We start from the raw sequence: 21,281 nt of genomic DNA, 5'->3' as shown, positions 1-21,281 counted from the left end.
GTCTCTCAGCCTGCCCCTTCCGTCCGTCTTGCATGTTCAACTGATCTGCCGTCTTATTCGGTGGCATGTCTTTCTTTTCTTGCTCTGCCAGAGTGATGGGATATTGACCTCTTTTTCTCATCATGCTGGGAAAGCTCGAGGCGCCAGCAGGTCCCTACGTGTGCTTTGCGTCAATGATTTGGCCGTCACACCATGGGCGACTGCCGAGATGACTGGTCAGTGTCGCTCTCGTGCTCTTCCCGAGTGGCACGCGACGGAAGCAAGCATATGGCAAGATCGTCGGTGACGGATTCTTCCGTGGCCATGTGCTCCTCGATCATCGGAGACAACTCGAGCAGCCCACCAATTTCGCCCTGCAAACATTCGGCTCGCTTGACGCTTTTTCTCCACCAGAGGTTGTCCGGCACGGTGGATAGACGAAGTGGCCATTGGCGATGTTTGCCTCGCTGGATTCGCATTCGGACGAGCTTGAGCCCATCAACCGCCTCTTCTCCTCGGCCTACTTGCCATATCGAACGACTGCGATTCGAGTCGAGGAGACGGCATGAACCAGATGTGCCTCGGCATGGCCATACAGCCGAATTCGGGTCAGACTACCCCTGATGAGATTCAACGGCGCCAGAGTTGGGTTCAACGGCGCCAGAGTCGGGTTCAACGGCACCAGAGTCGGGTTCGACAGCACCAGGGTCCGTTTCGAGGTCCGTTTTGACAGCAGGGTCGGATCTCTTCGCTGTATTACGGCTAGCACGAGGGCTGGTGTCGCAAACCCGGCTAGCAAGCTTGCTGAATATGGTGCCAACCCATCGATACATGGCGTACACTTGGTCGACAAGGCCATCGAACACATGTACGCAACAAGACATCTTGCTACACTGTTCCGATGCAGAGACTAGATGCCTCAAGTGCAGCAGCCTTCGCGAGCACACTACCATACCGATTGTATGTGTGCATCGGATGCAGCGGTTGTAGAGGACCCCATGGCAAGCCGTTCCTCGCAACCCTATCATCACCGTTTGGAGGGACAATCATTCGGCGCGTCGGGCAACAGGATACAGTCCATACATCGTCTGCCGAAGCAGAGTTACTTGCACTACCCTGCACTCGAGAGACCATGGCTACATTCAGCCTCTTCCAGCAGCTTTCCCTCCTGCTCAAAGGGACTTCTAGTAGGCAGCGTGCCAGTCGGCGAATGACGCGCCCAGCTGCACGGGATTCCCCAAGGCTACGTGCCGCTCTTCGTCGCGTGGATATGCCACACTGTTGCGTTGGTCGGTCCCATCAATGAGGCCCGTTTCGCCCATGGTCGCTGATGGTCCAACGGAGAGGCTGCCGGGCCAAATGCTCCATGCATTCGTGCAACGTGGAGCACGAGTCCATGTTCCGGTCCTTTTGGATGGCAATCATCGATCGTCTCGCTCCATGTTCAGGAACCTTGCGGCGATGCCTCGGGCCAGTCATGGATGGCGAATACCCGGCCGTTCCACGGCGGCAGCCCGCATGGCAAGGGAAGTTCACGGCAAATTCAGGAGAGCGTAGCCAAGCTTTTCAATTTCGTCCTGGCACCTGCTAAGAATGCGAACCTGCGCGAGTGTACAGCAGTTCATGTCTACGGCCGTGCGGCTTGATCACGCCAACCACGCCGCTGCGTGAGTCTCGTGGAATCCGCATACAGTTCATCAAGTCCATCAAGTCCAACCTAGGCTCGGCTGCCCTCGTCACGGCGACTATGGGCATGGTCGTGGTGCCTTGGATGGACTAAAACCATTCGGATTCGTCTTCGTTTTCGGTGTCGCAAGAGTATTCGTTCTCCGCCTCCTGAGCGTTGCCATTGTTCGCAACCTCGCCATACTGGTTTCCTCCCGTCATGCTCGTTCCTTGGGTGAGCTTGTTCGCAACCTCACCATACTGGTTCCCTCCCGTCATGCTCGTTCCTTGGGTGCCCTCGGGTTGGCCTTGCCCACCCCCTTCGAGAATGCTGTTTTCGTCGAGCGAGGTGGTCTCCTGGTTTCCAACCTCGCCTTGTTTATTCTCCTCCCCAGCCTCGTATGCCGAGGGCGACGGCGACGCGGATGGGCCGTCCTTCAGTATGCTGTTTGGGACGTCGCCCAGTTTCTCGGACGGTGCTCCCTTTGGGTCCGTAACCGGCACTTGGGGAGTGTTGTCCGCTTGGGTGCAGTTCAGCGCCACCCAGTGGGCGAAGAACGCGTACGTCTCGGCGTGTTGAATATTCTGCGAACCGTCAAGGGATCGGATGGCGTTGAGGCCGTAGGCGCCGTTGAAATCACTCGTCGAGCCCTTTGCGTGGCTCATCTCGTGTATCATCTCGCTGGCAGAGTCCAGGTTTTGGCACGTCGCCGTCCTCATGCTAAAGTACGGCTCGCAGAGTCGGACCTTGGACGTCTCGGCCACCCAGGTGGTGTAGGCGTTGAAGCCGTTGCACGACTCACCGCAGGTGACGTAGCAGGAACCGCCCTCGGTGCCGCACTCGGCCGCAATCTTTCCGAACAAGTCGGCGACGACGCCGCGAGACTGCTTGTCGTCGGTCTTGAAGAAAAAGTCCATCAGCCACTTGGGACCGCTCGTGGCCGCCTCCTGCGCCAGGAGAGATCGTGAGGCGCAACTGGCAAGATGCTGGTTGACCGTCGCGTTTCGGCTGCCGCAGTCACCTTCGGCACGCTTCAGGAGCGACGGGGCGGCGAGGGCTGACGAGGCCAACGCGCCGAGTATGGGATAATGCTTCATGTCGTGATCGTCGCGGCGTGGTGTAGGGGTTTTTTTTATTCCAATGTCGAGAGGCGCAACAGGCAGGGTAGGTCGGTCCGTTGCACGATATGATTGATTCGACAGCACCCCCTGGACTGACGACGCGACGATGAGCTCGGTTCTTATACGAAATTCGAATTGTCATGATGAGAACATGGCAAGAATACTGCTCGGCCGCTTTGCGCGCCATTGATTGCGCTGGGTACATGAAACCGTTGCGTCAGACCAAGAGGTTGATGTCTCACGATGGCGCCGCCCACGGCAAGCCCCTAGTGGAATACGACGACGATTTAGCACGGCGGACGGGCTGAATGCACGATGATGAGTGCCTTGCCGAGAGGATGCTGGACAGCATGGCAAGCACTCACGCAGAAACCAGCCCCTGCAAAAATCCTTGACTTTCTGCCAGATTTTGCAGAGTCGTCGTGACCATCACCCACGGCAAGCCCCTGGCGGAATGGTTAGTACGGAATATTACGACACGAAACTATTCGCAGGCGGCACCCACGGCAAGCCCCAGGTGGAATAGACGACGAGTTCACACCAAGCATCACGGCACGGCGTACATGTGCAATGATGGACAGCATGGCGAGCACTCATGCAGACCCCCCCGGCTTATTATCCTTGCCTTCCTGCCAGATTTTGCAGAGTCGTCACGATGAAACCATTCGCAGGCTGCACCAACCGCTGGGCCAGGGGCGGTATAGGGTAGGCGTCAGCCGCGCTGGAACGTGAAAGCGCACCGCGCGGGAGGCGACGAGCAGCCTTCCTTTGATTTTACCGACGACATGGGATGAACAGGCAAGCTATTCAATCACCAGAGCCCCCAAGGATCTCGCGAGTCCCTGGTTGTGCAGCGCCTGCATCCGCCTCTCCGCTTCGCCGTGTTCCTCCCGCACGCTGGTGGGCTGCGGATCGTCTCGACCCGAAAATCCCCTCGGCTCTGTTCATCTCCCCTGCGTCCTGTGAAGGCTCTGACGGTGCCGTGGAGGCTCGTCCGCCGACCTGCGAGGCTCCGGACGATGATGTTGCGACGCTCGCAAACCCTTCTCGTTCACCCCTGCTCCCAAGGGAGGGACTGGGAACGTACAGAAGCACGAATTGTATCTGAAACATACGACTCTAACCAGAGTAGGCGCAACGCCCGTTCGCCGAACTGTTGGACACGGGGCTCAGGCGGATCGAGGAGCCTCGAAGCCATGTTATGGCATAGGTGCGATAGGGGAGTTTACCGCCACCGTACCGTGCTATGCCCGACGATGCTGTCATTCTGAAACGGCACCACGGCAGGGCTAGTCCTTTGCCAACCCACTGCTAGCCCGAAGCAGGATGGCGAGATGGACGCTACCAAGAAGCAATCCGCAAGTTGCTATTTCACGCCGTCGTTGTCAGGGAGCAGGTGTTCTCGTCAAAGTCCACGAGTGCCGGCCGCCCCCAGATGTCCCGGCGAAACGTCAACGAGCGGATTGTAGGGCCGCAGGTGAAGGATGGGCGACTTTCCCGAATACAGCTATTGCAAACTAGAACACTCGACACCAGACGCTCTTTTCGTTCGTACGATCACACCACACCTACGGGATACCAACAAGAATGGAATGAATGAAGGCACAGGCTGTGAAGCCATCCTCCGTCGTGTATAGTGTTCGACGCCTCCGATGTTAGCAACGCCATGTGCTGTAGCCATGTTGATGCAACAGATAGTAGGGGGTCCGCCCTAGGGTTAGGATCAATCTCTTGGTGTTCTTGATGCTGTTGTTGCCTACCGCCGGGCGTCCTCAGCGCGTGCTTAAATAGGCGTGAAGGTGGACTCCGTTACGTCAATAACTACCCGAACTTCAACATCATTACAGGCCCGTTGGCGTTACACATGTCGATCATCTACTTGAAAAATACTCGGAGCGTTCGTAGTCGTGACTTGGTGCGTTATTGTAGACGAACACATCGATCCTGTTGTCGTCTGTATTCCACCGCACCACTCTTCTTCTCAACATGTTCCGCTTCATACCCTGTCTTTTAGTTCTACTCACAGACGTGGTGGCCACTGTATCTCCCGTTCCAAACCAACCGATGAACAATACCTGCGGCACCGAAGGGCCTTTGAGAGAACTCATCGCCTTGCATCTATAATTTTTAAAGTCACACACCGTTACACCGTCGCAGCGGACCTCCTCCCGACGTGAGGGTTGGCGTATGGTTTCACGTCATTTTATCCCCCGATGGCAGCAAGTTCAACATGACGGTAACTGTACCTGGTGCCTCGTGTGCGTACTGTTGAATTGGCCGTTCTGAATCGCGATTTCTCCCGCACTGGGTTTTCCTTCGTTTTGAAAGGTACCGATTGGACGTACGATGCTAATTGGGCAACTGGATACGGCGTACGATCGAGGCAGAAGGCCCTCTACAAGGGAGGAAGTGAGACTCTGAACGTATACGTGGTCGAGTCGATAGATGCCGACCGCCCCCCAGTGGCTGGCAGGACCATCCTACCCGGTCGTTCCAATGGAAACCGGGATGGCGTCACTATTGTTGCGGCTACTGTTCCAAACGCCAACATATATCCTTGCCGAACCGGCTATACGTGCCCTTATCATCAGGGGCGAAAGCTCGTCCATGAGGTGGGCCACTGGCTGGGATTGTTGCATACCTTTCAAGGCGGCGACTGCGAGGGCGAGGGCGATTTTGTCGACGATACTCCCGCTCAACTCGAACCTCCTCCTGATGGCATGTGCCGGACTCGTCAGGACTCTTGCCCCAAACAAATCGGAATGGATCCCGAGAATAACTTTATGGATAATTTAACAGAGTGCGTTGCCCTCATGACGAGGTAGAGAAGTAACTGACGACGAAAATAGTGAATGTGCCACACAGTTCACACCCGGCCAGATTGCTCGCATGCACGACATGTGGAACACATATCGCGGCCCTGATTCCCAAACGTTGTATCATAACTTTCAAAGTTGGCTCGGCAGCACTGCGCCGTGGAGACGTTGATGAGGCTGCCGATGAACGAGCACAGGAAGGACGATCGCTGTTGGCCAGGGTGAACAGGATGATCACCCTTTGGAATGTAGGTGAGATTGGAAGATGTCGTCGCCGCATGGCCACGATGGGTGGGGGTAGCATCCCCTACATATATAATACCAACCTCTAGTTAGTGCTCGTAGGCGCACCATGCAAACTTGACTTGCTGTTGCCGCCGTAGGGGGTCAGATGCTCCCGTCGGTTGGGCCCGTGTCCGGGGCCCCAACGTAGCTGCGGCCAACATCACAGGTGGCCATCGTTCGATCGTCAGGTCCATCCAGCAGGTCGTACGTGGACATGTGAGCTTGCATTGGTTGGCTCTCTTGTCCAAGACGTCCAACACTCGTCGGCCAGCATGCGCCGGCTACTGAAGGCCACCGGCTGCACCAGGGGGAAGATGTCGGATGGCTTTCATGCATGCCTCGTATTTGATGTGCAAGGCAAAGCGGCCAGGCGCCAGACCCGGCGAGCATGGCCGCGACGCGGAGATGGCCTGTCTAAATTCTTGACCTGTGGGCTGAGTTTACGCTGTCACGGTGCTGCGACAAGACGGTCGTCGGCGGCGTCCACTTGACGGGTCAGGGGGGGCATGCCGCGGTGGTAAAAGGATCTGTTTGCGAAGGACGACGCGCCCATGGCCATCAGCGTCCGGACGCGCATCGCACCCTTGCTCCTCAGGATGGTCTGGGACGGCAACCCGCTGGTCTGGAACGGCAACCCGCTGGTCTGGGACGGCAACCCGCTGGTCTGGTCCGACAAGTACGGCTGGGTGTTCGCCGTCCCGCCGACGCCCGTCTTGCCAGGTCAGGGGGTGAGCACGAGGCTGACTCCCGATATCCTCACCTCGGGGACGTGGCACCATCGGCTTTGATCGTCATGGAATGCTTTTAGGTGTCACCGTCGGTAGGCTTGACGCAGACGAACGCCAGCCGCCGAAGACTCCCGAGACATTGAAGAGTAGATGCACGCATCGCCACGGACGCAAGCACGTAGATTTGCGGACAGCACGTGCACTTGTGGCATGCCATGGCCGTCATGGGCATCGTGTGTACGTGCATGCAGCGCCGAAGAGTCGCAAAGCAAACCGCTCGTGCGGCCGGTTTCTCCTAGCCATCATCAGCTGCTGCTTTCGCCTCTCCCGACACTCGGAACAGGTTCGTCAGTTCGAGTAGCCCTGCTCGCCCATGTTCATGCCATCAACCTCTACTGCACGTCAATCCAAGGGTACTCCTCGCAGGATCCGGCCGTGGGCGAACGAACGGCCAGTGCCATGATGTTCATCATCTGCCAACGGCCGATGGCGATTGGAAACAAACAGACACGAGTGCCGCCGATATGGCCGATCATTCACGAGGGCAACGAGAGAGATGCCAAAAATATTGGCTAATTTGAGGCATGAGGGCAATGAGGGCGGCAGAGACGTTGCGGAGAGAGAATAAAGTGCCTCATTTTCGTTGATGGCCTCTACAAAGTTGGCGGATGATGTATCACGTGTCGGCTCAGTGTCATGTGTTGGTTCACGTGTCGGCTCACGTGTCACGTGTCGTTTCCATGTCACGTGTCGTGGGATCACGTCTTGTTGGTCGTGCATCGATCCCGCGAGACCCCTGACCAAAGATTTGTCAGGCCAGTTGGCACCACCATTACTCAACATCATTCGCAGCACGCCGCGTCCTCGACCCCTTGCCCATCGAAAGACGCCACGAGGCTGATCACCGTCGAACGCTCCATCGATCGGCCGCCTCGCACGCCCCATCAGCAGGCGCCCCGGACGAGCAGCAGCCGGTCGACTTGGGTCCGTTCCGACCGAGCACGGGTCCTCGCCCATCTCGAAGCATCGACGACGGGCTCGCCGCGGCCGTCCGCTCCCCTCGCCGTCCGTCCGCTCGCTCGCTGCCCGCCCGCTCGCCCGCTCCTCGATGCCGGGCGCAACGGCCACGGGCGCCGACACGGGCGACTCGGCGGCTCGTTCCCGCGACCACAAGCAGGGCAACCAGGGCCGCTCCTACACGGTCGAGCAGAAGGCGGCGGTGCTGCGCATCCGGCGGTGCGACGCGACGGCCTTTTACGACATCCTCGGCATAGAGTCGGTCAAGAAGACGTGCACCGACGCCGAGATCAAGCGGGCGTACCGGAAGCAGTCGCTGCTGACGCACCCCGACAAGAATGGCCACGAGCACGCCGACGAGGCCTTCAAGATGGTCAGCCGCGCCTTTGGCATCCTCGGCGACAAGGAGAAGCGCGAAAAGTTTGACAGGTTCGGCACCGACCCCGACAGCCGCTTCGCCAACGCGCAGGCCCAGAATCCCTTTGCCGGCTTCGCCAGGCGGCAGCCGTCGGGCGGCATGGCCGGAGGCGGCGGCGGCGGAGGCGTGTGGGAGGACGAGATGAGCCCCGAGGAGATGTTTGCGCGCTTCTTCGGCGGCGGCGGCGGCTTCGGCGGCGGCGGCGGCTTCGGAGGTAAGACAGGACCACCACCCCTCACCCCGTCGACGGCGACAACGATGGCGGGCGACGGCTGACCCGCCGACTCCCGACGCAGGGCCCCAGTTCGTCTTCAACCTCGGCGGCGGACCCGGCATTCGGGTCCATCAGTTTGGCGGCGCGCGACCGCGGCGGCGACCGCGAGACGGCGAGGGCGCCGAGGAGCCGCAGCAGCAGGGCATCGGCCTGCAGAACCTCCTCGGCCTCCTGCCCATCGTCTTCTTCTTCATCCTGCCGCTGCTCTCGTCGCTCTTCTCGGGCGGCTCGTCGTCGGCGTCGCCGCGCATCGTCTACGACTACCCGCGACCGCCCCTGACCGAGGGCCGGATGACGCCGAACCTCAAGGTGCACTACTTTGTCAACCCGGCCGAGATCAAATCCTACAGCAAGTCGAAGCTGAGCCAGCTGGACCGGACGGCCGAGGTCAACCTCGTGCGCCAGCTCAACGGCGAGTGCGAAAACGAAAAGATGTTCAAGCAGCGGCTGCGCGAGGACGCCATGGGATGGTTCTACCAGGACCCCGACAAGATGGCCAAGGCCGACGGGTACAAGATGCCGTCGTGCGAGAGGCTCAAGGCCCTCGGCGTCGGACGGTAGCCTGCACATGTACCAGTCCCGCACAGTATTGTACATATTCATACGAGCACGCAGCGCATCGGCGGCGTTTGAACAGGGTTGCATTCGTCTGGCTCGCCTCCCACGACCTCACACGACGCACCATGCGACGACGACGACGCTCGACGCACCGACGACGGCGATGCCTTGCGACGGCCTACGAGCGTCCTCCTTGGCCTGCGACGACGGCCGACGTCATGGGCCGACGATGGGTATCAGGACAAGTCGTGTGTGGCTGGTGGCGGTCCGTGGCGCACCCTTTAGCCTCTGCCGACCATGCGCGTCGCGAGGGAATCACGACACGAGGCACCCCGAGCGCCGCTCGTTGGCGGCCAGGACGCGCAATCGTCGGTGACCACTGGCTTCCCATCAAAGGCTCGTTTGTCGACAGTACGCGTACAGTTTGAGCGCTACCATTCTGTGTGTGCTCTTGGAGTATGAACGGCATCGTGCCTTTCTTTACCTTGTACGACGGGCTAGGCGGTGCCTCGGCTGGGAGCGGCATGTGGCTCGCATCACCTGGTTGCGCACAGTACAGAGTACAAGTATGCGAGTGCAGTACTGCATGTACAAGCAAGTACTCTGTACAGTATTAGTTCTTGCTTGGTACAGTATGAACCGAATTCCCAGCACCGCCACTCTTGATCTGCGTCCAAAATTGGTAATACATACTGTACAGTAAGTACTTGGATAGGCGTACGGAGGGCGGAGTAGGTGCTCGGGAATACATGTACATGGACAGGTGATTCGCATCATCTACAGTACCTACCTAGTACCTGGTAGTTACTTGTACCTACACCTGCTTGCATCAAGTCTAACGGTATAATACTCGTATAAGTTGTCTGTGTTGTGTGTTCGGAGCGCAGTCCGGAGTACGGAGTACAGTATTACCGAGTGCCGTATAATTGAATTCCCGGCACCGCCACTCTTGCATGGGGCCCAAAGCTAGTGACCTGCAACACTTGCAAAAGTCATAATTCCATGTATCTGTACAGGGACTTCAGCGGGGGAGGGGGGAGCATGCATCCCGACAAAAGTCGCTTTCCTTATAATTTATGCGGGGAAGATACCTGTCCGCTGATAGAGACATTTCCCCATCAGTTCGCGGTGCACGTATCGTGCATGTACATGTACTTGCCGTACGCCCTCGCTCCGAACACCGCTGTACTTGATTAATGCAAACCAACAAGCAGCAGGCCAGCACTGCCACAGCGTCGTGACCCGCGGCCTACAGTATACGCACTGCACAGCCCGAGCCTGCAGTACAGTAGTGTTGCCTGGCAGGTAAAACTCCCTCCCAAAGGGACCGACATTTATCGTTCATCTCCTCTGCTTCCTTTTCCCATCAACCTGCCTTGTCCATTCTCCCGTCATTTTCTTTTCCGACCAAGAATCCCAGAGGTCAAGCCAAACGAAGCGCAGAGACCGAGCCGAGGGACGACGAGGCTGACCGAGAGTGACTGTGGCGTCACCGTCACTGCCACCGACTCACCGAACGAGCCACCCGCTCACCGCTGGACGAGAACGGCGTGTGCGAGACTGACCGACTGCCTATCATGTCATGCATTCGCCACCATCGGCCTCGGTCTTACATCATCCCGGCCGACCGCTGTCTACCGACCACCCGGCCAACAAAAACCTCAACGCATCACGGGCCAACTTCCACCGTCCACTGCCCATCGGAGCTCCGGCCACCCCGGGCCAAGGGCATGATGACGACGAAGCCGGTCGACACCGACGCCCTGCCGACCAACGCCCTGCCGACCGACGCCCTGCCGACCGACGCCCTGCCGACCGACGCCTCCGCCGGCCAAGGCCAACCGCCGCTCAAGGCCCTGCACGAGCCGACGGAGCACGGCTGGGAGGTGCTCGCCCCTGCTGCTCCCGCGGGTCGAGGTGACGGCGTGCCGGGAAGAGGTGCGTCCGTCCCGGCCGTCCTGCGACCGGGCCAAGGTCGCCTGCCGGCCGAGTCCGTCGACGAGGCGTGCCATGAGGATGGCGGGCGAGAAGCCGCACCGAGCCACGAGCGAGCACCCGATTCCTCGAGGCCCGGGACGAACCCGTTTCTCAAGAGGAAGCCGGTGCCGCGTAGCGCCCCTCCGGTCGACTCGTTGGCCAATCTCGGCCTCGACGCCGTGCACGAGACCGCAGGCGGCGCGCCGTGGCCGAGCGAGCCTCAGCCGGCCGCCGTCGAGAGCCACGCGTGGGCGGGCGACGGTCCCGAGATCCTGTGTCCGCAGCCGGTCAAGGGCGTGCCCGTCCTCCTGTCGCTCCCCCACGATGACGACGCGAGCGGCTCGCTCGACGAGGCAACCGAGGGACCGGACCCGTCCGGCCGGCATTCGAGACCGCTTGACGACTGGAGTCTGATAGACGTCGATCCGCCGAACCCCCCCGTCCCGCCGGCCAAGCGGACGCCCGACGCCGCCGCCGACAAGCCGCCTCTGCCTCGACGGACAAACGGGCAGGCGAGCTGGAACCCGTCGAGGCAGGCGGTCGACGGCGATGCCGAGACGTATCAGGTCAAGCAGATTCGATGGCGCGACGACCGTTCGGCCCGCCCTCTCCGCACGTCGCCCATACTGGTCCAGAACCGGAACGGACCGTGTCCGCTGCTCGCGCTCGTCAACGCCCTGACGCTCACCACGCCGGCCGACGGTCCCGACGCGGGGCTCGTCCGCGTGCTGCGGTCGCGCGAGCGCATCAGCCTCAACCTCCTGCTCGACGCCGTCCTCGACGAGCTCATGTCGCCGCGCCGGACGACGTCGGAGGATGCGCTGCCCGACGTCGGGGCCCTCTACGCCTTCCTGCGGAGCCTGCACACGGGCATGAACGTCAACCCCCGCTTCGTCCCGACGGCCGGCGGCGGCGGCGGCGGCGGCGTCGTGCCCGGCACGTTTGAGGAGACGGCCGAGATGAAGCTCTACGCCGCGTTTTCCATTCCCCTCCTCCACGGCTGGCTCCCGGCCGAGGACGAGTCGGCGCACGAGTCGCTCCGCCGGCGCGCGACGTCGTACGAGGAGGTCCAGAATCTGCTGTTTCGCGAGGAGGAGCTTCAGGAGAAGCTCGTCAACTCCGACGCCGGTCTGACCGACGCCGAGCAGGCGCTCTACCGCGACATTGCGACCATCAAAATCTTCCTCGCCGAGTCGGCCACGCAGCTGACGCGCCGGGGCATCGACGTCATCGGCGCGGCCATGCGGCCCGGCACCTTTGCCATCCTCTTCCGCAACGATCACTTCAGCACCCTGTACTGCCATCCGCGGTCGAGGCGGCTGCTGACCTTGGTCACCGACGCCGGCTACGGCGGCCACGAGGAGGTCGTCTGGGAGAGCCTCGTCGACGTCAAGGGCGAGCGGACCGAGTTCCTGTCGGGTGACTTTAGGGTCGTCGGCGGCACCGGCGTAGGCTCCGAGGGCGAGGGCGCGACCGGCGAGCCGACGTCGGCCCGGAGCAGCAGCGGCGAGGGGCGAGGGCAGGACGACGAGCCGGCGCTCACCCCGCTCGAGCAGGAGGACCGAGATCTCGCGCTCGCGCTGCAGCTGCAGGAGGAGGAGGACCAGCGACACCACGAGCAGCAGGCACGTCGACGACGCGAGAGCATCCTCTCGGAGCAGTACATTGAACGCCAGGCGCACCGACCGGAGACGGTCGTCCGCAGCCAATGGAACGTCTCCTCGGGAACGACCGTCGGCATCGCCCCCGCGAGACGCAGCTCCCACACGGCTGCGACGACGGCGACGGCCACGACGGCAACGACGGCGGCCACGACGGCAACGACGACGGCCACGACGACGGCGAATTCTACCGGCGCCTCGGGGGGAGGTGCCCGGCCGGCGCTGCAGCAGGTCCGATCGCTCGTTCCCCCACGCAGGCCGGGCGCAGGCTGGCAGGCGGACGCCGAGGGGGACGACGCGCCCCCGACGTACGAGCAGGCGGCCATGGATAGGGCCTTTGTGCCGCCCGTGGGGCATCCGAACCACGCGGGGAGCAGCGCCGAGGAGGTTCGGCCGACGACGCGCGTGAGCCCTCGTCCCGGACGACAGCCGGCATCGAGGGTCGCCTCCGGAAGGAGACCACCCGTGAGCCCCGCGGCGGCGGGCGGCTCGCGCGAGAGAGACTGCGTCGTCATGTGAATGTCCGGCCTCGGTGGCTTTTGGGGAGCATTTCTTTGCACGAAATAATGACGAGGAACGGCATGGCGTTTGGAGCACCTGTACGAGGCACAGAGAGGCTTGCGTGTTCTGTATTCTTCTGGACGAGTTACCCATCATGGACAGCTGCGCACTGTCGCGTTCAATATGCTTGTGGAAAATATTCATCCACCTTTCGTGCATACTGCGCAGGTAGACGTGACATTGACAAGGTTTGAGTGACGGCGTGCCATTTTACCTGCTGCTCCTATGGTGATGCAACCTACGAGTCGTCGTCGGTCGCCTCGAACCGTTCTCACGAGGCACAAAGGCAGGACCAGGGAGGGACTGGACCTCGACGTGGCAAGCCCGATTAAATAAAATATTCCTCGGCCGTGTTTGAAGGGCACGTAGTTGGAATGATTGCGTGAACGCGTCGGTCATGGGCATCGTCGACGTGTTGCTACTATCATTAGCCATTGTCGGAGCGTCATGGGGTGGACTGTGTGGCCTCGTCGTATCAAGCCTGATCGAATATTCCTGCACCGAATGTTTCTGCAAAATGTACATACTGCACAGAATGCCCGTAGTTGGGAATGATTAGGTGAATGCGTCGATCATGAGCATCGTCGACGTGTTGCTACCATCATTAGCCGTTCTTGGAGCGTCATGGGGTGGACTGTGTGGCATCGTCGTATCAAGCCTGATCGAATATTCCCGCACCGACTGTTCCTGCACAATGTATACACTGCACAGAATGCCGTGGTTGGGAATGATTAGGTGAATGCGTCGGTCATGGGCATCGTCGATATTGTGTGGTTCCATCGCAATAACCATTGCTTGGAGCGTCATAGAATGGACCATGTTGCCTCGTCGTATCAAGCCCGGTCGAATATTACTGCAGCGAATAGTTCTGCAGCGAATAGTTCTGCAGCGAATATTTCTGCAGCGAATATTTCTGCAGCGAATATTTCAGCATCGAATATTTCTGCACCGAATATTCCTGCAAAGTGTACGGAGTGCCCGTAGTGGGAGATAGGTGAATGTGTCGGTCGTGGGCATCGTCGATTATGTGTTGCTACTGTCGCTGAAACCATTACTTGAAGCGTCATAGGATGGACCGTCTTGCCTCGTCGTGCCAAGCCCGATCGAATATTCCTGCACCAAATGTTCCTGAAAATTGTACACTGTACGGAGAGCCCGTAGTTGGGATAATTAGGTAAATCCGTCGGTCATGGGCATCGTCGATAATGTACTGTCCCCGTCGCAGTAACCATTGCCTCGAGCGTCATGGGAAGGACCGTCTTGCCTCATCGTACCAAGCCCGATCGAATATTCATGTACCAAATATTCCTGCAAATTTTACGGAGTGCCCGTAGTTGGAATAATCAGGTGAATGCGTCGGTCATGGGCATCGTCGATAATGCGTTGGTCCATCGCAGTAACCATTGCTTCGGGCGTCATGGGATGACCGTCTTGCCTCGTCGTGTCAAGCCTGATCGAATACTCCTGCACCAAATATTCCTGAAAATTGCACACACTGTACGCAGTGCCCGTAGTTGAAATGGTTAGGTGAATGGGTTGGTCATGGGCATCGTCGATTCTGTGATCCATGGCAGTAGCCACTGCTTCGGGCGTCATGGGTTGACCGTCTTGCCATGCCCAATCGAATATCCCTGCACATTGTACGGAGAGCCCGTAGCGGGAACAAAAAGGTGAATGCGTCGGTAATGGGTGTCGTCGATGAGGTGTGAATATCGTGGTAGCCTTGCTTGCTGTGCAGCACCGTGGATGACGTGCGGGCACGTGACGCGATTTGCCTCCAAGCTGAGAGCCCTGAATAGCGTCATCGTCGCCGTGACAACCAGCCAGCATCATCATCATCATCATCATCATCGACATAAATCGTTTCCATCGCTGGGCACGCACCATCCGCAACGACTCCTTCTCGACCTCCGACACATCTCGTCGAACCCGCATGTCATTTCTGGACGCTACGGTCGACGGCGAAGCAAGGTCGGCGTCATGGCCCTCGTCGAGGACTGGCTGCCTCCGACGCGGGAACACTACGAAATCATCCTGAGAGTCTGGCAGTTGGCCTACCCCGTTGTACGACGCCATCTTCTACTCCCGCGTGACGCGTGACACGCAAAGGCATCCGTGGCTGACGAGCCGAACCAGCTCGGCTCCCTCCAATGGCTGATATCGTGGTACGGCATGGGCAAGACGAGCGTCGCGAGCCGCCTCAACCTGCCCGGCCGCGTCGCCTGGATGACCATGGAGGCGCCCGGGGCCTTGACGCTGCTGTACCTGATGAACACGATGCCGCAGCAGCACGGCGTCGACGACCTGCCGTGGCAGAACCGCGTGCTCGGGGGTCTGTTTGTACGTCACTCCCCTCGCCGTCTCTCGCTCACACACATACACGCACATACACACACATACACACACATACAAACACACCTCTCTCGCCAAACCATCGCTCTCCCTCTCTGTCTGGCGCTTCTCGCTCTGCATCGCCCTCTCTCGCTCTCGATTTTCGCCTTAAGACATGACGTCTCGCCCGACAAGCTCGCTGACGGGGCATTTGCAGGTCATCCACTACTCGTACCGGGCCATCATCTTCCCCATTCTGCAGCCGTCCATGGCGCCCATTCACCTCTTCGTCTGGGGCCTCGCCCTGTCCTTTCAGCTCTTCAACGCCACCTGTCTCGGCTCGTGGCTGTCGGCCTACGGCCCCGTCACCGACGACGCGTGGGCTTCGCAGTCGCCGCTGCTGCAGTTTGCCGTCGGTCTCGTCGTCTTCTACGTCGGCCTCGCGAGCAACTTTTTCCACGACGAGGAGCTGCGCGACATTCGCCGCAACGAGAACCGCCGTGAGGAGCGAACCCGCGGCGGCAGCCAACGCGCGTCACCCTCGGCCCGGCCGACGAAGCATTACGGGATCCCTCAAGCCGGCCTCTTCCGGTACATGCTCTTCCCCCACTACTTTTGCGAGTGGATCGAGTGGCTCGGCTTCCTCATGGCCGCCGGCTGGACCTGCGCCCCGGCCTGGGCATTTCTGGTCAACGAGGTCTGCGCCATGCTGCCAAGAGCCGTGAACGGCAAGCGTTGGTACGTGCAAAAGTTTGGCCAGGACAAGGTTGGGAAGAAGTGGGCGGTGATCCCGGGGCTGCTGTAGCACCACCGCGCCATCTCTCCTCTGTCCTTGCCGCCTTTCCACGGAAGCCCTCGCAGGTGTAGGGATATGCATATAAACGACTGCCTGGATCCGGAAGCACAACAAGGGACATCTGCACATGCGTACATGTACGGCTTTTGAACACCTGCATGACGTCCGGGAAAAAGGAATCTACTTTGCTCGTTGTCGTGCTCCGGGAGCAACGTCGGCTTGTCCGAGTCAGGCAACCGTATCTGGCAGCCAAGAGGTGTGTGCCGTTTATCATGCATTCATTGACATGGATGTAGTTGTCAGAAACAAGCACGGCAAGGATCACCGAGTCGCACCAAAGGTTGGATGATGACGGCGAAAAGCCTGTTGTGTACTCGTTTGAAAGAGCGAGCGTCCGCCATCTGGCTTTCTCCTGCGTTGTTTCGGTTTTCAAAATCGCGGCCAAACAATGACTGGGGGCCCTCGTCATGAAAGAAGGAATTAACATGATGCAAAAACCCCCCATCGATCCAACACGAGCCGACTGCCGTGCCGCTCTCGACATCACGTTGATTTGCTGGCCGGATATCAACACGCCAAACTAAATTGCCTTGTACACGAGAGTGACGGAGAAGAGGTTGACGAGGGATTTGTACTCGGGAAACTTCAGGTCAAGGGTGATGCAGATTCCCGTCGTCACGGGGTAGGCAAACTTGGCAGCCTCCTTGGGGGTGAAGTCGATGTGGAACTGTCCCTTCTTTTCGGTGTTGACCCCCACGACAATGGTTGAGTCGTAGAACAAGGTCACCGTCTCCACGGTGCCGCCAAATGCCGTGTCAAAGGATACGGCAATGTTCTGGAGACTCATCGTCTTGTTGAGCACCTCTGGAGGGTTGTGGATGGGGATGTGGACCAATCCGTGCCTGTTCGAGCCGTACGGCTTCAGCACTGCCTTTCCGGGAGAATACGTGACGGCTGTCTGAACAGTCCCATCCGACACGACGGCATTTCCATGCGACGTGACGCACTGATAGTCGATGAGGCTAACGGTCTGAGTGCTGGCTTTCGTGTAGTCGTTGCCGTCACGCGTGGTCGAAGGTTGTGGGATGGACATGGTGCACACTTTGGTTCAAGGAGTCGAGGCTTGCGAGTAAGGGTTTTTTTGGCAAGGTCTGGCGATGAGTTGGTTCCTCGCATCTCCATGCAACAGCTTGAGGGCCAACATGGCAATATATAGAATAGTCATCCCATGACGGAACAGAGACGCCATGGATAGTCGACGAGCCGCATCCGGGCGCCATGTTGTCGTCTGCGAAGCCCAGGTGGCTCAGGCGTGGAAAGGGGGAAGGGTGCGGGTTCGGCAGCTGTTTCACGTACATTGGGGTGTGAAGATCCATTCGATGCCATTATGTCAAAGAATGGAGAATTGGCGAATGGGACGTGTGATGACGAGATGTGAGACAGACGCCGGAGAGGTCCTTGTAGAAACGACAAAGGATGGAGATGATTGGGCTCGAGTGCCGATGGATTATTCTCCCATGTTCTTTGCTTGATGATATCATGAGTTTTTGAAAGTCAAGTGTCTCCCATGTTCTTTGCTTGATGATATCATGAGCTTTTGAAAGTCAAGTGTACTCCCAGGTTCTTTGCTTGATGATATCATGAGTTGTTGAAAGTCAAGTGTACTCCCATGTTCTTTGCTTGATGATATCATGAGTATTTAAAGGTCAAGTGTACTCCCATTTTCTTTTGCTTGATGATATCATGCCTTGTTGATCTTCAGGTGTACCCGCAGCTCTCGACTTGTCTACGACGGAACGCCATGTCCCATGACATGTATGAGACGCGGTAAACACGGGTCATTCGCTCATACTTGAAATCATACTTGAAATCATACTTGAAATCATACTTGAAATCATACTTGAAATCAAGCTACAGCCAGGACAACAAAGAAAAGACGGATGCAAAGCACAGCTTAGGATCGGCATAGCACTTGGGGGGCACCCGAATCCTACGCGGCTGAGACACACTCACGCCTCCACTTTCTCAGTCTGACGCTGCCCTCTTGCATGCGCGCTGAGCCTCCTCTACTACGACGGAGTGGCGTAGCACATTGTCGACTGCCGTGCCGTTCTTCCCATGAAGCCATGGACGCTCGGCAGATGGTACCCAGCCCAAGTGCGTCTGGATGCAGCTGGCAAGCAACGTTACCGGCATGATGCAACACGATGAAACGAGAAAGGACAGGGGATTCTCCTCGCAACGGATATTTTGCATCATCAGCACATGCATCTTGTTTGGGACGATGACATGTAGGTCGATATGGCGCCATCAAGGGAACCCTTTCCAGAACGACTCGACCATGTAGATCTTGCCTATAAAAGGGCGAGAAACAGAATGTTCTCGAAGAGAGTAATGCAGTGAGGGAAGCCAGTTTGCTTGCCGGGTCAGGGATGAGCAGATGAAATGGCTCAGGCAGGAATTGCTGTCGAGGGTATGCCACGTTTTTGCGCCGACCGATACGCCTTGCAGCACGACGACGCATGCGGGAGGATGATTATTGAGGCTAGAACGGTCTACTGCATTGCGCGGCTTTTTATTCTTGGCATATCGGAAGGGGCATCACCGGAAAGGAGGAGAAAAGAGAAGTCGGGTCGGTCCGCTGGATGTAGTCTGAGCCACTATGATGACAGGCAGACGACGTCACGTTCAGTCAGGGTGCCACGTGGAAATGTAAACAGGAAGCCATGGTTGAGGATGTTGAGGATGTTTTTGGCACGGCGAAAATGTGAATGCCGATATCCTTGCCATGGCAAAGTCGACAAGGGGCGGCAGGGAGCTTACATGGCTTACCTTTTGGATTGTCTCCGTCTTCTCTTGGTCAGCCTCGATGATGTAGACAATTTCTAGCAGCCTCGATGATTCAGACAATTTCTAGAAGCAGCCTCGATGATGTAGACACTTTCTAGAAGCAGCCTCGATGATGTAGACACTTTCTAGAAGCAGCCTCGATGATGTAGACAATTTCTAGAAGCAGCCTCGATGATGTAGACAATTTCTAGAAGCAGCCTCGATAATGTAGACAATTTCTAGAAGCAGCCTCGATAATGTAGACAATTTCTAGAAGCAGCCTCGATAATGTAGACAATTTCTAGAAGCAGCCTCGATAATTCAGACAATTCCTAGAAGCAGCCTCAATAATTCAGTAGAACAAGCACTCGAACTCGACAATTGTTTTCTAGAGGCAGCCTTAATAATTCAGACAATTTCTAGAAGCAGCCTCGATCATTCAGTAGAACAAGCACTCGAAACTCGACATTTTTTTTCCACAGCCTATGCGGCACCTCGGTGATGATGGCCGTCTGCATTGGCCACTATGCGTCAAAGGGGTTAGCAGGCTCGCCCGCTGTGCACTACGGCTACTAGGTGATGGAGTAGACACGAATGGATGGCACTCTTGACGATCCATCGCCGACGTCGCCAGTGCCCATACGAGTCAGTCGTCGACGCGAACCGTCGGCACGGAACGTCGGTGGAAAGGGGAAAACTCGGTAATCATGGACTGGTTGCCCATCACGATAGCGTCGGCCACGAATTATTTTCTTGGTCATTCTTTTTTGCCAAGGCATTTCCCTCTCAACTCAAGTTGGTCCACAATGTCCTTTCTATGCAGTTTTTTTTTCAGTGAGAGGGGGATGCAGGAATCGATATGGGCATAACCCTAACCCTGCTCGACGTGCCCCGACCATGGCATATACCTTTGCATCCTGGAAGAGTCAAGGCGTTCCAACGGCAACGACAAGGCCGATCCCGATGTTCGTGTCGATCCAATCGAATGTCTTTTGACCTTGAACTGACAGGTGATGCCGAGTCAGGGGCGGGGGGGTTCAAGGGGCCGCATTGCTTGCTGGCGGAGCTAGCAATGGAAGCAGCATGATGAAACTAACCAGGGGGCACGATCCGCCATTCCATGTGCCGTTCTGGACTACGGCCGCATTCACAAAAGTCAAAGGGCAATTAGACTTGCGGTATTAGTTCGTGATGCTAGTTCCTGCTAGCAGAATTTGTTGGCGAGGATGCCTTTGATGAAGGATCCGGCAACGATTCATTCGTCGATTCAGTCATTCATCCCCCTTGGACGTGCTCGTGCGTGGTGATGGAATAAATAGATTGCAGCACGCTCTTGGCCTCGGCCATCCTCTCTCCCTCCCTCACCATCGCCATCGACATCATCATCGCCCGCAACGTCACCCTTACCACTCACAACATGGCTTTGGCTTCGACAACCATCATGACCGTCGTCCCGGTGGCGGCGCCGACCATGTCGGCCCTGCAATGCAGCAACAAGCTCTTCCAGATGCCCATCCGCGACTCGGCCTGCGCGATGCCGTACAGCGACAGGGGCGTGAACATCATGTCGAACTGCTGCAAGGATGCCTCCGTCGTCAGCTACTACGACAAGTGCGGCCTCTACTGCCTCGCCCAGGGCCAAAACGTCGGCTCGCTCACCGACTGCTTCTACCGCGAGGGCGCGAGCTATCAGGACGTCTTCTGCAGCGGCGGCCGATCGGACGTGGCGAGGGGGACCGGCACCGGGACCATTGTCGAACCCAACGCTTTTCCCGTCGTCGTTCCCAAGACCGGCCCGGCCGCGTCGCAGTTGAGCGCCAGCCCGTCCGCCTCGCCGTCCTCTGCGAACACGAGAATGCAGGGTCCGGCAGGCGCCGTCGGCGTCGCCATCGGCGCCATCCTCCTGTCGGCCTTTGCCGTGGGCACTCTTCAGATCTAGGAGGGAAAAAATCGGTGTTGTTGCATGGGGTAGGCCTCGTGGTCGTCATGTACACTTGCATATAGATGCGCCGGGACGCGTGCGCTCGGCACACGAGGCCGGGGCCCGCTCTGCCTCCTCGAGGGCGGCAGCGTATATTCACGGTCTGGCCTGTACATTAGTTTATCATAATGACACTTTACTTGATGCCCAAACAGCTAGGCGTCTGATGAAGTCCATTTCGAGGCTGACGTGAAGTCGGGGGTTCGTGGCCCGTCAGGAGCCGCTTCGCTCCCCTATCGTCCCCCTCACTGCCATGTTTGCCCGTCCTCACCCCTATCTTCAC

General features: G+C 58.3%; 11 protein-coding genes across 11 annotated transcripts; 6 read left to right on the top strand and 5 right to left on the bottom strand.

Moving 5' to 3' along the window:
• Positions 1-185: 185 nt before the first annotated feature.
• DCS_08220 (uncharacterized protein) lies at positions 186-458 on the bottom strand (the record flags this gene model as incomplete). The annotated part of the gene is made up of 1 exon (XM_040805498.1): positions 186-458. The coding sequence occupies one exon, from the start codon at positions 456-458 to the stop codon at positions 186-188; it is 273 nt and encodes a 90-aa protein (XP_040655602.1).
• A 135-nt stretch (positions 459-593) lies between these two features.
• Positions 594-812, bottom strand: DCS_08219 (uncharacterized protein; the record flags this gene model as incomplete). Its single annotated transcript, XM_040805497.1, has 1 exon — positions 594-812. The coding sequence occupies one exon, from the start codon at positions 810-812 to the stop codon at positions 594-596; it is 219 nt and encodes a 72-aa protein (XP_040655601.1).
• Positions 813-1,755: 943 nt separating this feature from the next.
• On the bottom strand, positions 1,756-2,742 carry DCS_08218 (uncharacterized protein; the record flags this gene model as incomplete). Its single annotated transcript, XM_040805496.1, has 1 exon — positions 1,756-2,742. The coding sequence occupies one exon, from the start codon at positions 2,740-2,742 to the stop codon at positions 1,756-1,758; it is 987 nt and encodes a 328-aa protein (XP_040655600.1).
• An 831-nt stretch (positions 2,743-3,573) lies between these two features.
• On the bottom strand, positions 3,574-3,964 carry DCS_08217 (uncharacterized protein; the record flags this gene model as incomplete). The annotated part of the gene is made up of 2 exons (XM_040805495.1): positions 3,574-3,841; positions 3,882-3,964. The coding sequence occupies 2 exons, from the start codon at positions 3,962-3,964 to the stop codon at positions 3,574-3,576; spliced, it is 351 nt and encodes a 116-aa protein (XP_040655599.1).
• Positions 3,965-4,996: 1,032 nt separating this feature from the next.
• Positions 4,997-5,754, top strand: DCS_08216 (uncharacterized protein; the record flags this gene model as incomplete). The annotated part of the gene is made up of 3 exons (XM_040805494.1): positions 4,997-5,024; positions 5,095-5,566; positions 5,616-5,754. 3 exons carry the CDS (start codon positions 4,997-4,999, stop codon positions 5,752-5,754), a joined length of 639 nt encoding a protein of 212 aa, XP_040655598.1.
• A 664-nt stretch (positions 5,755-6,418) lies between these two features.
• Positions 6,419-6,655, top strand: DCS_08215 (uncharacterized protein; the record flags this gene model as incomplete). Its single annotated transcript, XM_040805493.1, has 1 exon — positions 6,419-6,655. One exon carries the CDS (start codon positions 6,419-6,421, stop codon positions 6,653-6,655), a length of 237 nt encoding a protein of 78 aa, XP_040655597.1.
• A 1,048-nt stretch (positions 6,656-7,703) lies between these two features.
• Positions 7,704-8,865, top strand: DCS_08214 (hlj1 protein; the record flags this gene model as incomplete). The annotated part of the gene is made up of 2 exons (XM_040805492.1): positions 7,704-8,244; positions 8,327-8,865. 2 exons carry the CDS (start codon positions 7,704-7,706, stop codon positions 8,863-8,865), a joined length of 1,080 nt encoding a protein of 359 aa, XP_040655596.1.
• Positions 8,866-10,439: 1,574 nt separating this feature from the next.
• On the top strand, positions 10,440-13,019 carry DCS_08213 (DUF544 domain-containing protein; the record flags this gene model as incomplete). Its single annotated transcript, XM_040805491.1, has 1 exon — positions 10,440-13,019. The coding sequence occupies one exon, from the start codon at positions 10,440-10,442 to the stop codon at positions 13,017-13,019; it is 2,580 nt and encodes an 859-aa protein (XP_040655595.1).
• A 1,788-nt stretch (positions 13,020-14,807) lies between these two features.
• On the top strand, positions 14,808-16,197 carry DCS_08212 (uncharacterized protein; the record flags this gene model as incomplete). The annotated part of the gene is made up of 3 exons (XM_040805490.1): positions 14,808-15,125; positions 15,171-15,401; positions 15,610-16,197. The coding sequence occupies 3 exons, from the start codon at positions 14,808-14,810 to the stop codon at positions 16,195-16,197; spliced, it is 1,137 nt and encodes a 378-aa protein (XP_040655594.1).
• Positions 16,198-16,768: 571 nt separating this feature from the next.
• DCS_08211 (uncharacterized protein) lies at positions 16,769-17,281 on the bottom strand (the record flags this gene model as incomplete). The annotated part of the gene is made up of 1 exon (XM_040805489.1): positions 16,769-17,281. The coding sequence occupies one exon, from the start codon at positions 17,279-17,281 to the stop codon at positions 16,769-16,771; it is 513 nt and encodes a 170-aa protein (XP_040655593.1).
• A 3,153-nt stretch (positions 17,282-20,434) lies between these two features.
• Positions 20,435-20,956, top strand: DCS_08210 (uncharacterized protein; the record flags this gene model as incomplete). The annotated part of the gene is made up of 1 exon (XM_040805488.1): positions 20,435-20,956. The coding sequence occupies one exon, from the start codon at positions 20,435-20,437 to the stop codon at positions 20,954-20,956; it is 522 nt and encodes a 173-aa protein (XP_040655592.1).
• Positions 20,957-21,281: the final 325 nt, after the last annotated feature.

This window comes from Drechmeria coniospora, chromosome 03, assembly GCF_001625195.1.
Source record: "Drechmeria coniospora strain ARSEF 6962 chromosome 03, whole genome shotgun sequence".
Classification (NCBI taxonomy): Eukaryota; Fungi; Ascomycota; class Sordariomycetes; order Hypocreales; family Ophiocordycipitaceae; genus Drechmeria; species Drechmeria coniospora.
This window is presented reverse-complemented; position numbering and strand designations above follow the sequence as displayed.